The 14,349-nt window shown below is 35.4% G+C and overlaps 1 protein-coding gene across 6 annotated transcripts in view; it reads right to left on the reverse strand.

The window, feature by feature from the left end:
• Positions 1 to 14,349, reverse strand: part of CEP162 (centrosomal protein 162) — a 50,631-nt gene that overhangs the window by 19,522 nt on the left and 16,760 nt on the right. For all 6 annotated transcript variants that reach the window (XM_026844304.1, XM_026844302.1, XM_026844305.1 and 3 more), the window contains 14 exons: positions 14,115 to 14,267; positions 13,663 to 13,849; positions 12,678 to 12,730; positions 10,432 to 10,547; positions 9,455 to 9,485; positions 8,955 to 9,077; positions 8,089 to 8,280; positions 7,839 to 7,920; positions 6,732 to 6,996; positions 5,295 to 5,580; positions 3,456 to 3,598; positions 2,425 to 2,652; positions 1,641 to 1,778; positions 601 to 713 (listed from right to left, as the gene is read on the reverse strand). In XM_026844304.1, the coding sequence (XP_026700105.1) occupies positions 601 to 713; positions 1,641 to 1,778; positions 2,425 to 2,652; positions 3,456 to 3,598; positions 5,295 to 5,580; positions 6,732 to 6,996; positions 7,839 to 7,920; positions 8,089 to 8,280; positions 8,955 to 9,077; positions 9,455 to 9,485; positions 10,432 to 10,547; positions 12,678 to 12,730; positions 13,663 to 13,849; positions 14,115 to 14,267 (2,110 nt within the window). The remainder of the gene's footprint in view (positions 1 to 600; positions 714 to 1,640; positions 1,779 to 2,424; positions 2,653 to 3,455; positions 3,599 to 5,294; positions 5,581 to 6,731; positions 6,997 to 7,838; positions 7,921 to 8,088; positions 8,281 to 8,954; positions 9,078 to 9,454; positions 9,486 to 10,431; positions 10,548 to 12,677; positions 12,731 to 13,662; positions 13,850 to 14,114; positions 14,268 to 14,349) is intronic.

The raw sequence follows: 14,349 nt of genomic DNA on the forward strand, positions 1-14,349 counted from the left end.
GTGAAATCTTCTCACCTTGTACAAACTTGTTTGTTGGGACTACACAAGGGAGGGAAACAAACCTATTCAACATCAGTGGAACTCATTCACAGCCTCTCCCAAGCAAAGATTTGTAAATCACGAGTACATTCAATTGCTGGGGTTTTTTTTCCTCATTACTAGCACAGGATGTAAATCTTACAGGACTTACAGTGCTGTGAATCTAATGGTTCCTCCACTACCAGGATCTCCTGTGGCCCCCGGTCTACTGTGCATCTTGTCAAAAACATTTTGACATGAGCAGAGCATAATACCAGAACAAGTGTAGTATATGTATTACACATTGTGATATGATTAAGAGTATTTTAATTTTAGCATTGAAACATTCTCCAAATGGAAGTCTTGAGTCTTCCCACAAGTCTCCAACATCAGCAAGAAGACTAAGAATTAAGTGCCCATAATCAACATAAATCAATTCTCAAAAGTAAAAACAAAACCACAAACCCAAGAAACATTGGCAAACATGCACCTGACAGACTCTGCAGGGGTTCTTCACAAATAGAATAATAAACAAAGCTGAGAATTCTAGAGATTTTAGGTCAGATATTTAAATGAGCCTACCTTAGGACTACTAATTCAGACATTAAACACTGATTCTCCTTAAACATTTGTTCCTCGTTTTTTTTGTTTTGGATTTGTAGCTCTTTCATCTGTTTGTATAATTTCTCATTTTCCTGAGTTGAGACAAAGTTAAAGAATGTTCATAAGTTACTGTTTTATTCAGTTCAAAACCAATTTTCTATGACTTGCATAGTTTGCCTACTGAAACAGTGGAAGCAAACACTAAATGTTTTATTACTAAGTTTCTGAAATATCTACTTTCATTATCTTTATGCTAAAGTAGTATACAGTGACCTCTACAATCTTGTCCAAGTGTCTGCTCACTCTGGAGAATCTAGGCCAGTTCCTCTGCAAAGCTATCCCAATTATATTCAAAAGGCATATACATGGATGGGTGCTGATAGATCAGAATTCAGCCTACCCATGCTCCAATCCTGTGCACACAAACCATCACCAAGTTTGGATGATCACAGCCATACTGGCAAGACATTGTGCCTAGACCAAGAAATGCTGTTGAGCACCAGCTGGAAGCTGGTTAAACTTAACCTATTTATTTTTATAGCTTCAAGTATTTAAAAGGATTATTAAGCTTGCATTATCTATTTCTACACTTGACTAAATAATTAAAAAAAAAGTAATCAGGCACACTAATAAGTTTTCTACACATCCAGTGAAAAACATCTTAAAAACAGATCCCTTCAGATTTCTAATATTCCTTAAAAATACTAGCTTTCTACTACATTCATGGCAAAAAGTTTGTGGTTCTTTATTGGCCATAAAGTATTTTCCCTATTCTCAATTGACAAGTCAGAGTATTCTTACAATTTAGAAGAGTTACATGGAATCGTAGAAGAACTTAGTTCAAACTAGACAAGTGTGAAATACTTTTTAAACATGCAATACATGTTTGCTCTTCACAGCTAATTTTCATGCAGTTTTTAGACAGCAGGATAACTATTTTCCATAGAAAAGTAGTAACCATCACATAAGTTTGTTTCTGAAACTGGATAGAACATGGCTTAATATGCTGTGTGGTATACCTGCTGATAACCTTGAATAATGACCTCCTGATCTTCAATTTCTTTTTGTATTTGTGCTAGTTTTTCTTCAGTGACAGGAATTGTTGCTGTATGATGAGTCCATCTCTTTTCTTGAGTCAGCTCTTCCATACTTCTCAACTTTCAGAAGGAAAAAGACACACAATAAGAAAGTTCTGTTAACAATATGGAATTCTCTGCAAGACTACACTTTTATAATATAAATAGGTCAGTTGTTTCATTAAGATATGAAAGCTGACCCATGATCAATTGGAGTTTTACAGAAGCATTACAAAACAGAAACAAACTATAAAAAGTTTGGGAAAAGTTAAAATTTTACCCTCCCTCTTCTGCTCTTATGCATCTAGACAGGAGGGTATAGTGGAATAACCCTGGGAATATGCCATATAGACAGAACACAACATTGAAAAATCTATCAAGAAACCCCCCAATATGTCAACATTTAGTACTTATCTATAACCAGTGGTATCTGTTAATCTCTTACTAATTTTTTTTAACCTAAAAGTGAGTTAAATCTTTAAAAAAATGCTGCAGAGCTCTCAAAATATCTAAAGAATCTCAGGGTAACTTAGTTTATCTCTGTAGAAAAAAAAGATCATGTCTTACGGGCAATAAACCCAGCGGTGGGTATGCATTTACAAGCTAGCAGTGTGTGTAAATCTGGATTTTCTGCTCATTAACAACTCATGTAAAATAATTTAAATTTAATTTTCAGAAGCAATATTTCTTCTGTTCTATATTAATCGAATACAAGAGGATAAAGTACCTTACTCTGAAGAACATAGTTTTCCTGACCCAGCCGAGAAAGCTCTTTTTCATGCTGTGTTTTCAATTCTACTATCTTTGTCTCTATTTCTTTCTCTTTTTGTGAAACCGTGCTGGTTAGTTGTTGAATCAAATCACGAGCTGTATTCAGGTCCTCCTCTGCAGCTTGTACTCGTTTTAGCAAATATAGTTCCCTATCACAACTTTTGATAGGAGAAAATGATAAATCCTAGTGAAGAGAAAAATTTAGGGGAACATTACACTGAGCTGATTGTTTACCAAAAATTCTGCTCACCGATTTTATTTAACTGGCTTGTCTGCTCTCAGCAATCACATAAGGCACTTAAAAAAAAAAACCAACCCACCAACATTCTAATGGCAAAACATCCTACATTTATTTTAATAAGCTACTTCCTCACTTCCAAATACGTATGAGGAAAACAAGCCAAAAAACCCCAAAAGAAACAAACACCTCTCATATGAGAGCCATTACACAGTTGCCAGAATTATTCTATTATGCATCTTACTTTCTGAAAAGATGTAATGATTTAGGTATTCAATGATTTTTTTTAATACAGTTTATAAGAAAGAAGGAAATTCCATCATGGTACTGCAAATTCAGTCATCTTTGAGAAGTCAGAAGATACTATTAGATATTCAATGTAATGAAAATTGAAAAAACCCCAAACAGTAGTACTATTTAACATTCATAACAATACTTTTAAGTAGAAGTTTTATTTAAAATTTTTCCCTTTTCTACCACAAAACAGTAATTTTTAGAAATTAATAAGCGTGCCAATTTTAAGAATATAGAACCACCTAAGTAATAGCAACTGAATCCAAGCAACTGAAAAGCAGTATGATTATACTTAACATATTTTAAAAGCAAAAACTAGTTTTTGACTAAAGGAAAGTCTTTTTTTGGTACTTCAGTATTTGCCAATCTTGTGATAATTATTAAAAGTCTTGATAAAAAAGCCTTGCAAGCCAAGCTGTACATACTATAACTAGAAGCATCAGATTATTACTTACATGCTGATATTGCCTGCAATAATCCACAGCCTGGTGTCCAAGATTATTAACAACTGATTGGCCAGGCATAACTCTGTTAATACCTCCCTTCAAAGTTGGTTCATTTGTTGCAGATCTTATTATCCTAGTAGCAAATAAGGCTTCTTCATTTAGGCAGAAAGTAAAATAGAACAAAATTAAATTCAGAATTTAATGTTCTTTCAAAAAAACAATCCACCCCTTAGGCATATATATTAAGTATTCTACAACTCAAATTTTGAATTAAATATCAAAACTTGAGAACAATGAGACATTATGGAAAACGTAGGCTTTTTAAAGTAAGTAACTGGTGTCAAGATAAAACAAAACCCAAGCTAACAACTGAAACAGTAGCTGGATAATAAATCCTTCATGGAACAAGGTTAACCTCAGTTCTCTGCTCAAGAAGTGGCCAGTTATCCAAGTATACAGAAACATAATGTATTTCAAGCTATGGTGAAGATAAGACACGGCAATTTTCAAAATGAACTTTGGAGTGCAGACAGCATACAAAGCCATGCAACACTTATTTGTGGCATCAAATAGCAATTTGACCAGAAATTAAAAATCAGGGAGGTTCCACCTAGAGAGTAACCAACATGCATGGAACTATTCACATCTTAAGTCTTCTGAAATACAGATAGTAACTCTAACTGTCATTTAATTACTACCCAGAGTGATTTAAGGTAAGAGCTCCTGCTTAGAAATATTATACCTGAAAAGAAACAGGCAGTGATCATTGTCCAAATTTAATACTTTTCACATTTCTCACACTGCCCCTCACAAAGTGCTCCCTTAGCACTGATGATCAAGGGATTGTTTGATTCAGTGCCATTCTCTTCCTAGCTTTAGAGGCCCCTGCAGAATGCATCCCAGTGAGATTAACTTCTGAAGTCACCCAAAATTGCTATGGAGAATGGTTATAGCTCGAAAAGGAAAAACGTGTTTGAATGAGGCTAGTGGCCTCATTTTCTCATGACTCGTTTTTCACTTCACCACCTCCATCTGACTCTACACCCTCCTCTTCTCCAGGAAGTGCCACACCAATGCACTAAGGAACTAAGGTCCCTTAGTTTGACAGCTGCCACTGAAGCACTCCCTAAAATGAGCAACATAATCCTAAACTACTTTTCCCCAATACTACTCACAGGGTTTCTAAAAGCATTACATGCTAGAAGTGCGCTAAAACCTGCGCATATGTAGAATTATTTTCCCATGCCTCAGAGATAGCAAACATTGTTTGCAAAGACACTAAGATGAATGATCTCATTAAACTCTTCAGGCTTCACCCCAAAACAAAAAAATTCAGACCTTTACTTGTAACTCAGCTTTCACAGGACTGCATTGGCATTGCCCTTTCCTTAGTGTTACAAGAGACATGAACAGAAAGTATGTCTTTCTTTTTTGTACTTTCTTTGTACTCTAGGAAAGATAGAAGCTGAGAACAGAAATTCAACATCACACACAGAACTTAGTGTGTCAGCAAATCTTTGCATTTACTGTAATGAAAAATGTAACCCATAGATGCTTACTTTCAAACACCAGCTTTTTCTACTGTTTTGGTCCTACTGATGAACAACAGATAAGCCTCAAACATAGTGGTGGTATATGAGAGTGGAAATGAAACAAGATTACATTGCAAAGCTTTATTTAAGAGTCTCTCTTCCAGCAACTTCATTCTAATACAGAAAAAATTCAGTACTTAATTTTGTTTGGGTTTAGATTTCTTCTACAACTTTAAATTTTTATTTTTTTAAACATGAACCATGAACAGCAAAGCTCTCTTGCTCTTAAAACTCAAGCTTCTTATGGTAGAATTACCTTTAGATCTTGTTCTATCTGCAGGACTTCTGGCTTTCACACTGGTCTTTTTGGAAGTTTCTTTTGGCATTTTCTTCTCATTAACTGGAAAAGACTGTTTTGAGGGTAAAGACTGTTTTGAGGGTGAACTGGGTTTCCCATACCCAGAACTTCTAACCACCCCATGAGGAACATATGAAGATTTCTTATTATGTGAAGATCCTGGACTTCTGATATTCTGGTATAGCATTGGTTTAGTTGTCATTGATTCTGATCTTTGATTCTTCAAGGAACAAGACTGAAGAGCCTGTGATAGAACACATTTGTTTAAAACAAGTTTTAGATTCTCGTGTAATCTGAAGCAACTTTCATTGCTCAAAGAACACAGACCCAGTTACCAGAATTACACAGATCTAAGACTTGGGGCTGCAGGAAGCATTATTTTTAAGGAAATTAATAGTATGTAATTTTGCAGAATTTTACTACTTCAGAAGTATACCTCGTGCAAGTATTTTGTACTGCCTCCATTTAATTGTTGTAGCAAGCTGTATTACATTACAGGATCTTTAGCTTACCAAAGCAGGTAGCTTGTGACTAAAGGCTAATCACAGTGAACACAGAAACCCAGTGATGAAGAGAGGAACAGTGGCAGGGAGAGGAACGCTAATGAACTGGATCATCAAAAATGGAGCACACAGCTTCTAAGACTAGCAACTGAGAAAGCTTAGCCTGTGGGCCCTAGTGGGAAATCCACCAGGATAAATTAGCCAACCAACCTCTCTCCCTGCAACTTCTTGCAGACAGAAGAGGTTATTGCCTAAAGGCATGTGGGACTCATTTAGGGGATGCAAAGAGAAGAGAATTTGGGGATGCAGGGAGAAGATTTGGGAATGGAATGTTTGAGAGGATTGTGAATCTGCAAAACTCACAGGATGTTCAGGGAAAGGACAAAAACTAGGTAGAGATTAAGGTTGATCAACTAGGAACAAGTGTGGGAAATAGAAGGAAAATAGTAAGAGTAAAGCAGTTGGTAACATGACCAGGTTGGTGGTCAGTACACTTGTCTAAGTGATCACAGCAGTCTCTCCTACATTCTCATCGAGCAGTATTTCTAGCTGTCCTCTCTGTAGCTATGGTCTCTGTTCTGAGCCTGTGTGCATTTATATGTGTCCCCATAGTGGAAACATGTGCTCAGACTTGCTACTAGCTTGAGCTGGGGACATGGCACTGCAGCAGCCCTGCACATACTGGGCTGGGACAGGAAGAATCCCGCTGGTGCCAAAGTCCACAGGATTTGGCTACCTCTACCAATAGTAATGTGTAACATGAGAGTTTCAAGAAAAACAGCAACAGTCTCAATTTTTAAACATCAGAGCATAATCAAATGACAGGCAGTCTAAAAATATACAAAGTTTAAATGTATTTCTATATAATAAAAATCTGTTTGATATTACTTACTTGTTTAGTTTTGCTGCCTTGTGAAAGCAGGGAGTCTTGTACTACTTTTTCTCTTAGTACATCAGGCTGTACTTCACTTGTCTGAATTTCTTTCTCAGTCACCCTCTGGAAGTTATTGTCATTCATAGCTGTCTGTAGAAAGACGCTCTCTTGTCTGTTAAATTTTTCAAGTAAGTTTGTCTCCCAAACTGCATTATGCTGGTGCTCTTTAAAGGGTGAGTGGCTGATGAGGTCATTCGCTGTGCTGCCTACCAGTTTCACAGGACTACAAGAGAAAGAAATAAAGTCATATATAATAAGACTTTTGCCCTTTTCTATCAACTCAGGAAAAAGTGGGCCATTTTTCCTTTAGGTATTGGCTGTAAAGACTGCTTGAATTTGAAAGAGTCACTAGGCTTCTTTTAAGAACAACCTTGCAGATTTAGTTATACAGATTCACTCCCACCTTGTGGAACAAGAGCTATTTCCCAGCAATGACTTTTCATGGAGGTAGCAAACTTGGCCACAAGATGAACACCTTCAAGGATGCAATTGATGCTAATAAAAAAAATGAATGGTACTTTCTGCTGGGTGCAGCTATCCAATAGGGTCCCAAAATTCATTTGCTAATTTTAACCTATTTCTGACAGTTCCAAGGCCTGTGTTTTCTGCTCCAGACACAACAGCTGGAGCAAACCAGAAGGAGGTATGAAGTGCAGGTTAGAAATAATCATGAGAGTAAGCAGAATAAGAGGATTTGATCTTAGATTATAGAGGTTGGAGAGCTAGTATAGGTTGTGGGCTGAAATCCATGTACAGCAGAGGAGAAAGAGCAGAAGACTGGGGAAGCAGAGATGCTAGCTGTGAGAGTAAGAAACACTCCAAGTGATTTGGCAAACACTGCTGCTTATCACTCAAAGTTTGGGAATCCCTAGTCTAAACCAATTAACCCCGTATATTCATTTTACAGTTCACTGCATATGCCATAATGCCAGTGCAAGACATAATGAAATTTCAGCATTTAATTAGGGAAAAAGATAGCTGAGTTTAGTAAGCTGTTTTTCATAAATAGTTAATAGACTTAAGTTATTACAATTCTTAAAATGCATTATTAATATTATTAAATACCTTTCAGGCTCCACATCAGAATTTCTGATATTACATGAATGTCCTTTGATTGGTTTCATCAATTCTTCCACAGTAGGCAAATCTAATTAATGTAAAATTAAAAAAAAAATAATTAACCCCCCCCTAAACTTAGAAAATATTTTTATAAAAAGCACATTTAAAAATGTTTCATTAATGGAGTATTAAAGATATTACTAGTTCACTTATTTTACATGCTTGTACAATACATGCCTTCCTTTGAGTTATTTACCCGATTCAGTAGTTGACATGTTTTTGGAATAGATGTCATTATTTTGTGAAGCACTTTGCACTAAGCATTCCGAGACTGCCATTGCAGAATTGTGCAGTTTTTGCTCATCAGTGTCCCCCAAAGACTGATCAATATGATGGTATGCTTGGTGTAATGCTTCAATGTCACTGGTGGTTTGTCCATAGGAAGTGCCTGTGAAAAAGGCAGGCTCATATGAGACACTACAAGATTTTCTGGTTTGGGAAGCATCCCACTGGAGCTTGTGTTTCAGTTACTGGCTTGGTCTATTATGTGGTGAGAACAGTGATTTCAGTTATGAAAAAAATATTTTAAAATCTCATTTTTACTATAAAATAAACAATTGTCAAGTAATTTGTACATATTAAACAGTCTCATCTACAGTTTGCATGCCTCTCCCTCAATATTTTATCAGTACTCAGACTAACAGCCTATGTGACATAACTATTTTAATAGATGCCATCAGAGCCATACTCTGGATACACATGCATACACTGCTGTAAAGCTTGATATGACAACGTATTTCATAATTGTGTTCAACGCTGTCAAAGAAGAATTTTGGCTATCATGAATAACCAAAGGAGATGGTATTTAAAAAACAAACTGCAGTGTCAAAAGCAACTTTACAATAAACAACTGTAAAAAGGTGTCTTTTTAGTAGAAACATTACTTTTTCCTGAAATAATTCCTCTTTCTATCAAGATGTGTTACTGAAAGCCAAGGGCTTCATGGTCACTGATAACCTATGAACAAATGAAGACATCAGAGCCACTACTACTAAAGTAAGATTTTGGGGTTTGAGTTTTGTTTTGTGCTTTGGTAGTTGTTTTTTTTAAAGCAACCCTTACCTGCTTCATTCATTTCAATCCCACTGACTTCTTCAGGCAGACAACGTTCACCTAGAGCTATATCTGATGTTTCAACAGCCTTCTGAAGTTCTGTAGTTGAATCTTGTGAATCAAGTAATACAACTAAACCCAAGAAAATAAATGTTAAAGAAAATACAATTCTCTTGTTTATACTCCGTCTACATTATAATCAGAAGTATACCAAATCTTATTATGCAAAAAATGCTATAGAGATTATTTTAATGTCATTAATGATAAACTGTTTGACTGATTGTAAGCATCAAAATCTGAGTACTAACTAGATGTAGTAAAAAATTACATTGATGATCACTTTGAAGTGTTAACATGAAGATTAATTCTTAACCATTTCAGTCCAACAGACTTACAGTAGATCACAATAAAAAAATCAGGTGAAAAAGAGCAAAATAGTAAAAATCAGGTAAGGAAGTTTCAAAAAGTTACATTTAGTATTCTCCTACTGATCAAAGTTTATGTTTTACCTTTAGCCAGCATGCCAGTGTTTCCTTCTTCCTAACAAAAAGAAAGAAACAAAATACTACTTTTTGAATTTCAAGAAAAAAAAAAAAAATCAAAAATCTGGATGGACTTTAAATTTGGTCCAAAACCTAAGAAGAGTTCTTAGAAATAACAACTAAGCAGTTCTTGGTGCTCCAAGAATATGCACTTCTCACCTTAGGATGCCAAAAGGTCTTCAACATCCTGTACTCTATGAACCCTCTCACAAGTGACCAGGAACTAAATGCTACTCTGCATAAATGGAATAATATTTTTGCACCTCCCTAGTTTTCTTACATTGTAATTTTATAAAAGAAAATAATGTAGTAATAAGTACATTATACTTCCATTCTATTTGTTCTTTACAAACATTTATTAAAAATATTAAAAATAAAAAGAATTTTTAATAAGCATTTGTCTTATAGATGAACATGTGATGCTCTATGGACTCCTTTCATAAAATATCAAATTAGAACATGTGGTCTAGCAATGCACCTGATGTGCTCCACATCAGAAGACCTGACTAAACTGGTCGACCATAATACCCCCCCAAGCTCATATAGTGTAGATTTTGGGTCCTCTGTCCAAACTGCTTCTCTGTACAGAACTACTTCCCTCAGTCTGTGCCACTTGTTGACGTAGATGCCACCTTAATAGTTCCAAGAGATTAATCACTACCCATTCTGAGGCTCCTACTTGAGCTCATCATTTGTGCACGCCCATCCAGAGTTCTTAATTCAAAGGAGTAGTAAGCAGGAAACCCTGTGAAGAACTTCAATAATCCTTTCAGTGATTTATCACAGGAAAGTGTATATCCTTACTAGAACAATATAGTCCCAGGACCACTATATTATCTTCCATCAGATAGTACACATTATAGAAAGGTTTACTATATTTACAGTTACACATTGCAGAGTTTTTAACATTCATGCAACTAATATAAACATTTGGTAAGTTATACCTGTTCTTGAGGACTTAAATCAACTCCTGACGCAATGTTTTGATTCACCTGACTTCCCTCAGTTTTAAAAGAAGGATTAGCATGTGCTTCCTCCTCAAAATCTTCACTGTAGCTGCCTGAAGAGTAAAATAAACATCAAATAGAATGAATATTCAAGGAAGATAAAGCAATGAAGGAAAGCTATTTCCTTTTCCCCAATCTCTCATCTCAGAACAGCTACTGCCACTATTACTCCTTTCACAAAGGCAACAGAAAGATTTCAAGACTAGGTGTGGTACTAAAACTACAGTAAAAGTCACACAGTATCTCCAAACTTAATTTAAGTTTGTCTTATGATCAGATATACTTTACCTCTGTCCCCTCAAGGCATACTTGAATTGATCCCTTTTATTCAATAATTCTCTCTCACTTAGGGGTGAAATGATGCAATTGCCCACCTAATAGACAAAGTACACTGCACAACCACCTTGACAACTCCAGCAGTTTTTAGGCTCAGAACCTGTAATTCTGCTTTCTCTGACCTGCTTTGGTGGCCCAACAGCCACTCTCAAGAGTAAGTATCATTTAAAAACACAAGTGTGTCAGAGAATGAATTTTACAAGAAAGCCAAATGCTTTTCTTTCAGTTACCTAGATCCCTCCATAAGTTCTGATTCCCTGTTGCGTTCTCTCCCACTCAGATCTTGTGGTTACAGGCTTCAGTGTCTGCATTATCTGTAACATTTAAATCTAGAAGCATTGCAAAACACTGGTTTATAATGTGTTCTTTCTGTGTTTTGTCACCAATACAACTGACACAGAGTCTAAATCATAAAACTACTCTATGCAAAGTCACTATTTCAGCATTCTCTTTGGGTTTGGATCATAAGTCTGATCAGTTGAAAACAGCTTTCTCATACTGATTTAAAGACATACACAGTGCTTATGCTATTCCTGCACATGTATTATCCACTATTTCATTTTCTATTTAATGAAATAGCAGTTTGACAAAGACTAAACCAATACACACACAACACACAGATTGGTCCTTCCAGGCATTCCATAGAAACTGTTTTCTTAAAAATCAGAAGTGTCAATTTCGTAAACTGACCATTACATTAGTAATTTCAACTTATTTGCTAGGAAAAAGGCTATAAAATTGTAGCATTTCTGCTACAACTATCATGATCTGTTGCAGTCTACAGAGCAATCAAGCTTTCAAGGAGAAAAGATTTTCTGTGGTTAAGGTTCACAAATACAGACTCTTTATGTCTGGGAAATTCAGATCTGACAAACAGGACCTCTTAGAAGTTCAGCTAAATATATAAATTTGAAAATACAATCTGTTGATTGAGTTATGGGAATACACCATTTATCATATGCTAGCAATGAAGAGTGAAATAGAGATGACAAGTGAAAGAAATAAGCAGATGAAAGGAGCGTAGCATAGAAATTTGGGCCAAAAAATCAGGTAAGAGTAATACTACAGATTACAGAAATTAAACTCAGGCATGAAAAGATGGTACAAAAGTACAGATAACAGTTAAGACTTAAGTAAATAAAACATTAAGACATATTTCAACATCACTGTAATTTTTTCTTCATTTTTGATTGATAATTGGTTTTTTGGTTTTTGTGTTTTCTTTCCTTTGTCTTTTAGGTCACAAGAGATTAAAAATCCACTTATAAAAGGCAGAAAACCAAAAGCAACCCCCTAAAATCCTCTGTCTGAATACAGCTGCATGGTCATAATGCAAAGGCAACCTAAAAGGCTGATGTAAGAACTACAGATAAATGTAAATAATTAGTATGAAAATTACATTAGGTTTCAGATAAATAAAAGCTTTACCCACAAGAGTCAGGGTGATATGGGAACAGAAATCAATTGGTTTACACATTACTCAGAAGAAAATAGTTTAGGGAGGATGCTGGACTGTCTTGTTAATCTGAAACCTAGAAAGAGTCAAGTTTTCTGACTAGCCCCAAAGGCAACACAGAGTATAGAACAAGTTACAAGACTGTACAAGTTTCTTCTTTCCAGATCATTAAATTACAGTGCACTACAAACATGGAGATCCTACGCTATCCTCTGACACCCTGCGGTGTCTTTTTCTGAAGACTCTACATTTGAACTGGAGTACTAATCGACAGCTTTCGTATCTGTTATTTTGTTTAATGAGGTTCTCACAATTTTTAGTGTACACACAGCAATTAAACAACAAAAAAGGTAGGAATTCTCAAATGAATGATTTAGAAAGATAGTATTACCACATTTCTCTTCATGTGCATATTCCTCTTCTCCTTTTTCAGTTTCTTCATTTCTGAGAAACAAAATGAAAATATAGCTCTCTTCTTGAACAGCAAATACATTTTTTTCCTAACTCCAAGCTTTGATACTTCTCACAATTAGCAATAAAATTAAAAACCTGAATTTGTCCATCATATCAAATCATAGGTAAGAAAGGTGGACGTCAGCAAATATTAAAATAAATATTGAAGTTTTTACAAATGTCTGTAGTTAAAATTCTCAATCCAACTCTTAAAAATCACTCCCTTTCTGCATTCCCTCCATCTACATTAGCTTCTCAAATAAATTTTTATCGTCAGGTTTGCTTTCTGTTCTGATCTTCTCATTCCACATTAATCAAAAAATATAAATCTCTCCTTTATTTCCCCTTTGTCCTTACCTGAAACTCCAGAATTCTGATCCTCCAACTGTTTTCACATTGGAAGTTTCCTCTACACTCAGCATTCTTCCTAACAGCAGCCTGAATTGCCCCTTCATCCCTTTCTCTCACATAAGTTTGAATTTATTTTCATGTAACTGATTACAAATGGATTGCCCTAGTCTATGAAGATTTTGCATCTTTTCTCTAGATTCATTTGTAACATCATCTATAAGGGGACACAGAATCTTTCTTAATCTACTTCCTTGTTATTATCAGATGTTAATTCTTCATTTACTTACACCTTATAATTAAAAATGATAAATCAACCTACTATTGAGCTGTGCACAAGACTCTATAGCTATGTCCACTCATCCCCAAGTCATGCTCTCACCTTACTCCTTTCTTTATTTATTAAGCTGATTTCTGCCCTTGTCTTCAAAATTAAAAAAAAAAATAAAAATATATCAAACCACAACAAACAACAAACTGATTGAAATCATACTGGATGTTGTCCCACAAAATCTCAGTGGCCATACCCAAGTCACATATGCCCACTTATACAACTTTTCTTCCTTCTAAATTACCGTACAAATGGTGCTATTATGACAGAATCATTGGAATCCAGCTCTTTATTTAATCTTGAATAATCGATAGTAGAGGAAGCTTCTCGTTCAAGTTTGGCAAAGAAGATCTCTTTTTCTTCTTGCTCTTCCAAGGTATCCAATCCAACTTCCATGATACTTTGATTAGGCCCAGAAGCTAAAACTGAATCTAAATTTCAAAACAAAGAACAAACTAACAGTGTCTGTGCTGTACATCCTCAAAGAATAGTCATAATACTTAACGTCATCTACAGACAGACTCATAAAATATTAACAGTTTCAAATAATCACACACTAGTACTAGGAGCCTTCAGTTCATGAGATGCAGCTAACAGAAGTGAAGAATTCCAACTTGCAATGAATTAAGGTAAACTGCTCATAATAGTAATTTATTTAGGTCTAGCTAATGAAATGGTTGTGCTCTCATTTCTCACCATTTGTCTCCAGGCTGTCTCTACTTAAGGAGACAGCAACCCCATTACTTTTCTGAAGCTGCATCTTTTCCACGTGCATATTCTCATCATTTTCTCCCATAGGTTGTGAAGTGTTCTGTATCTTGACAAAGCTTCCATTGGCTCCAAGCATTTCTAGGAAAAAAGTTGTAATATTCTTGACTATCATCTAAAAGCTACTTGTATGACACTTCAGTCTTTTAGTCATCTTCCAGAC

This window comes from Athene cunicularia (assembly GCF_003259725.1).
Source record: "Athene cunicularia isolate RWA chromosome 3 unlocalized genomic scaffold, athCun1 chr3_part1, whole genome shotgun sequence".
NCBI classification, from domain to species: domain Eukaryota; kingdom Metazoa; phylum Chordata; class Aves; order Strigiformes; family Strigidae; genus Athene; species Athene cunicularia.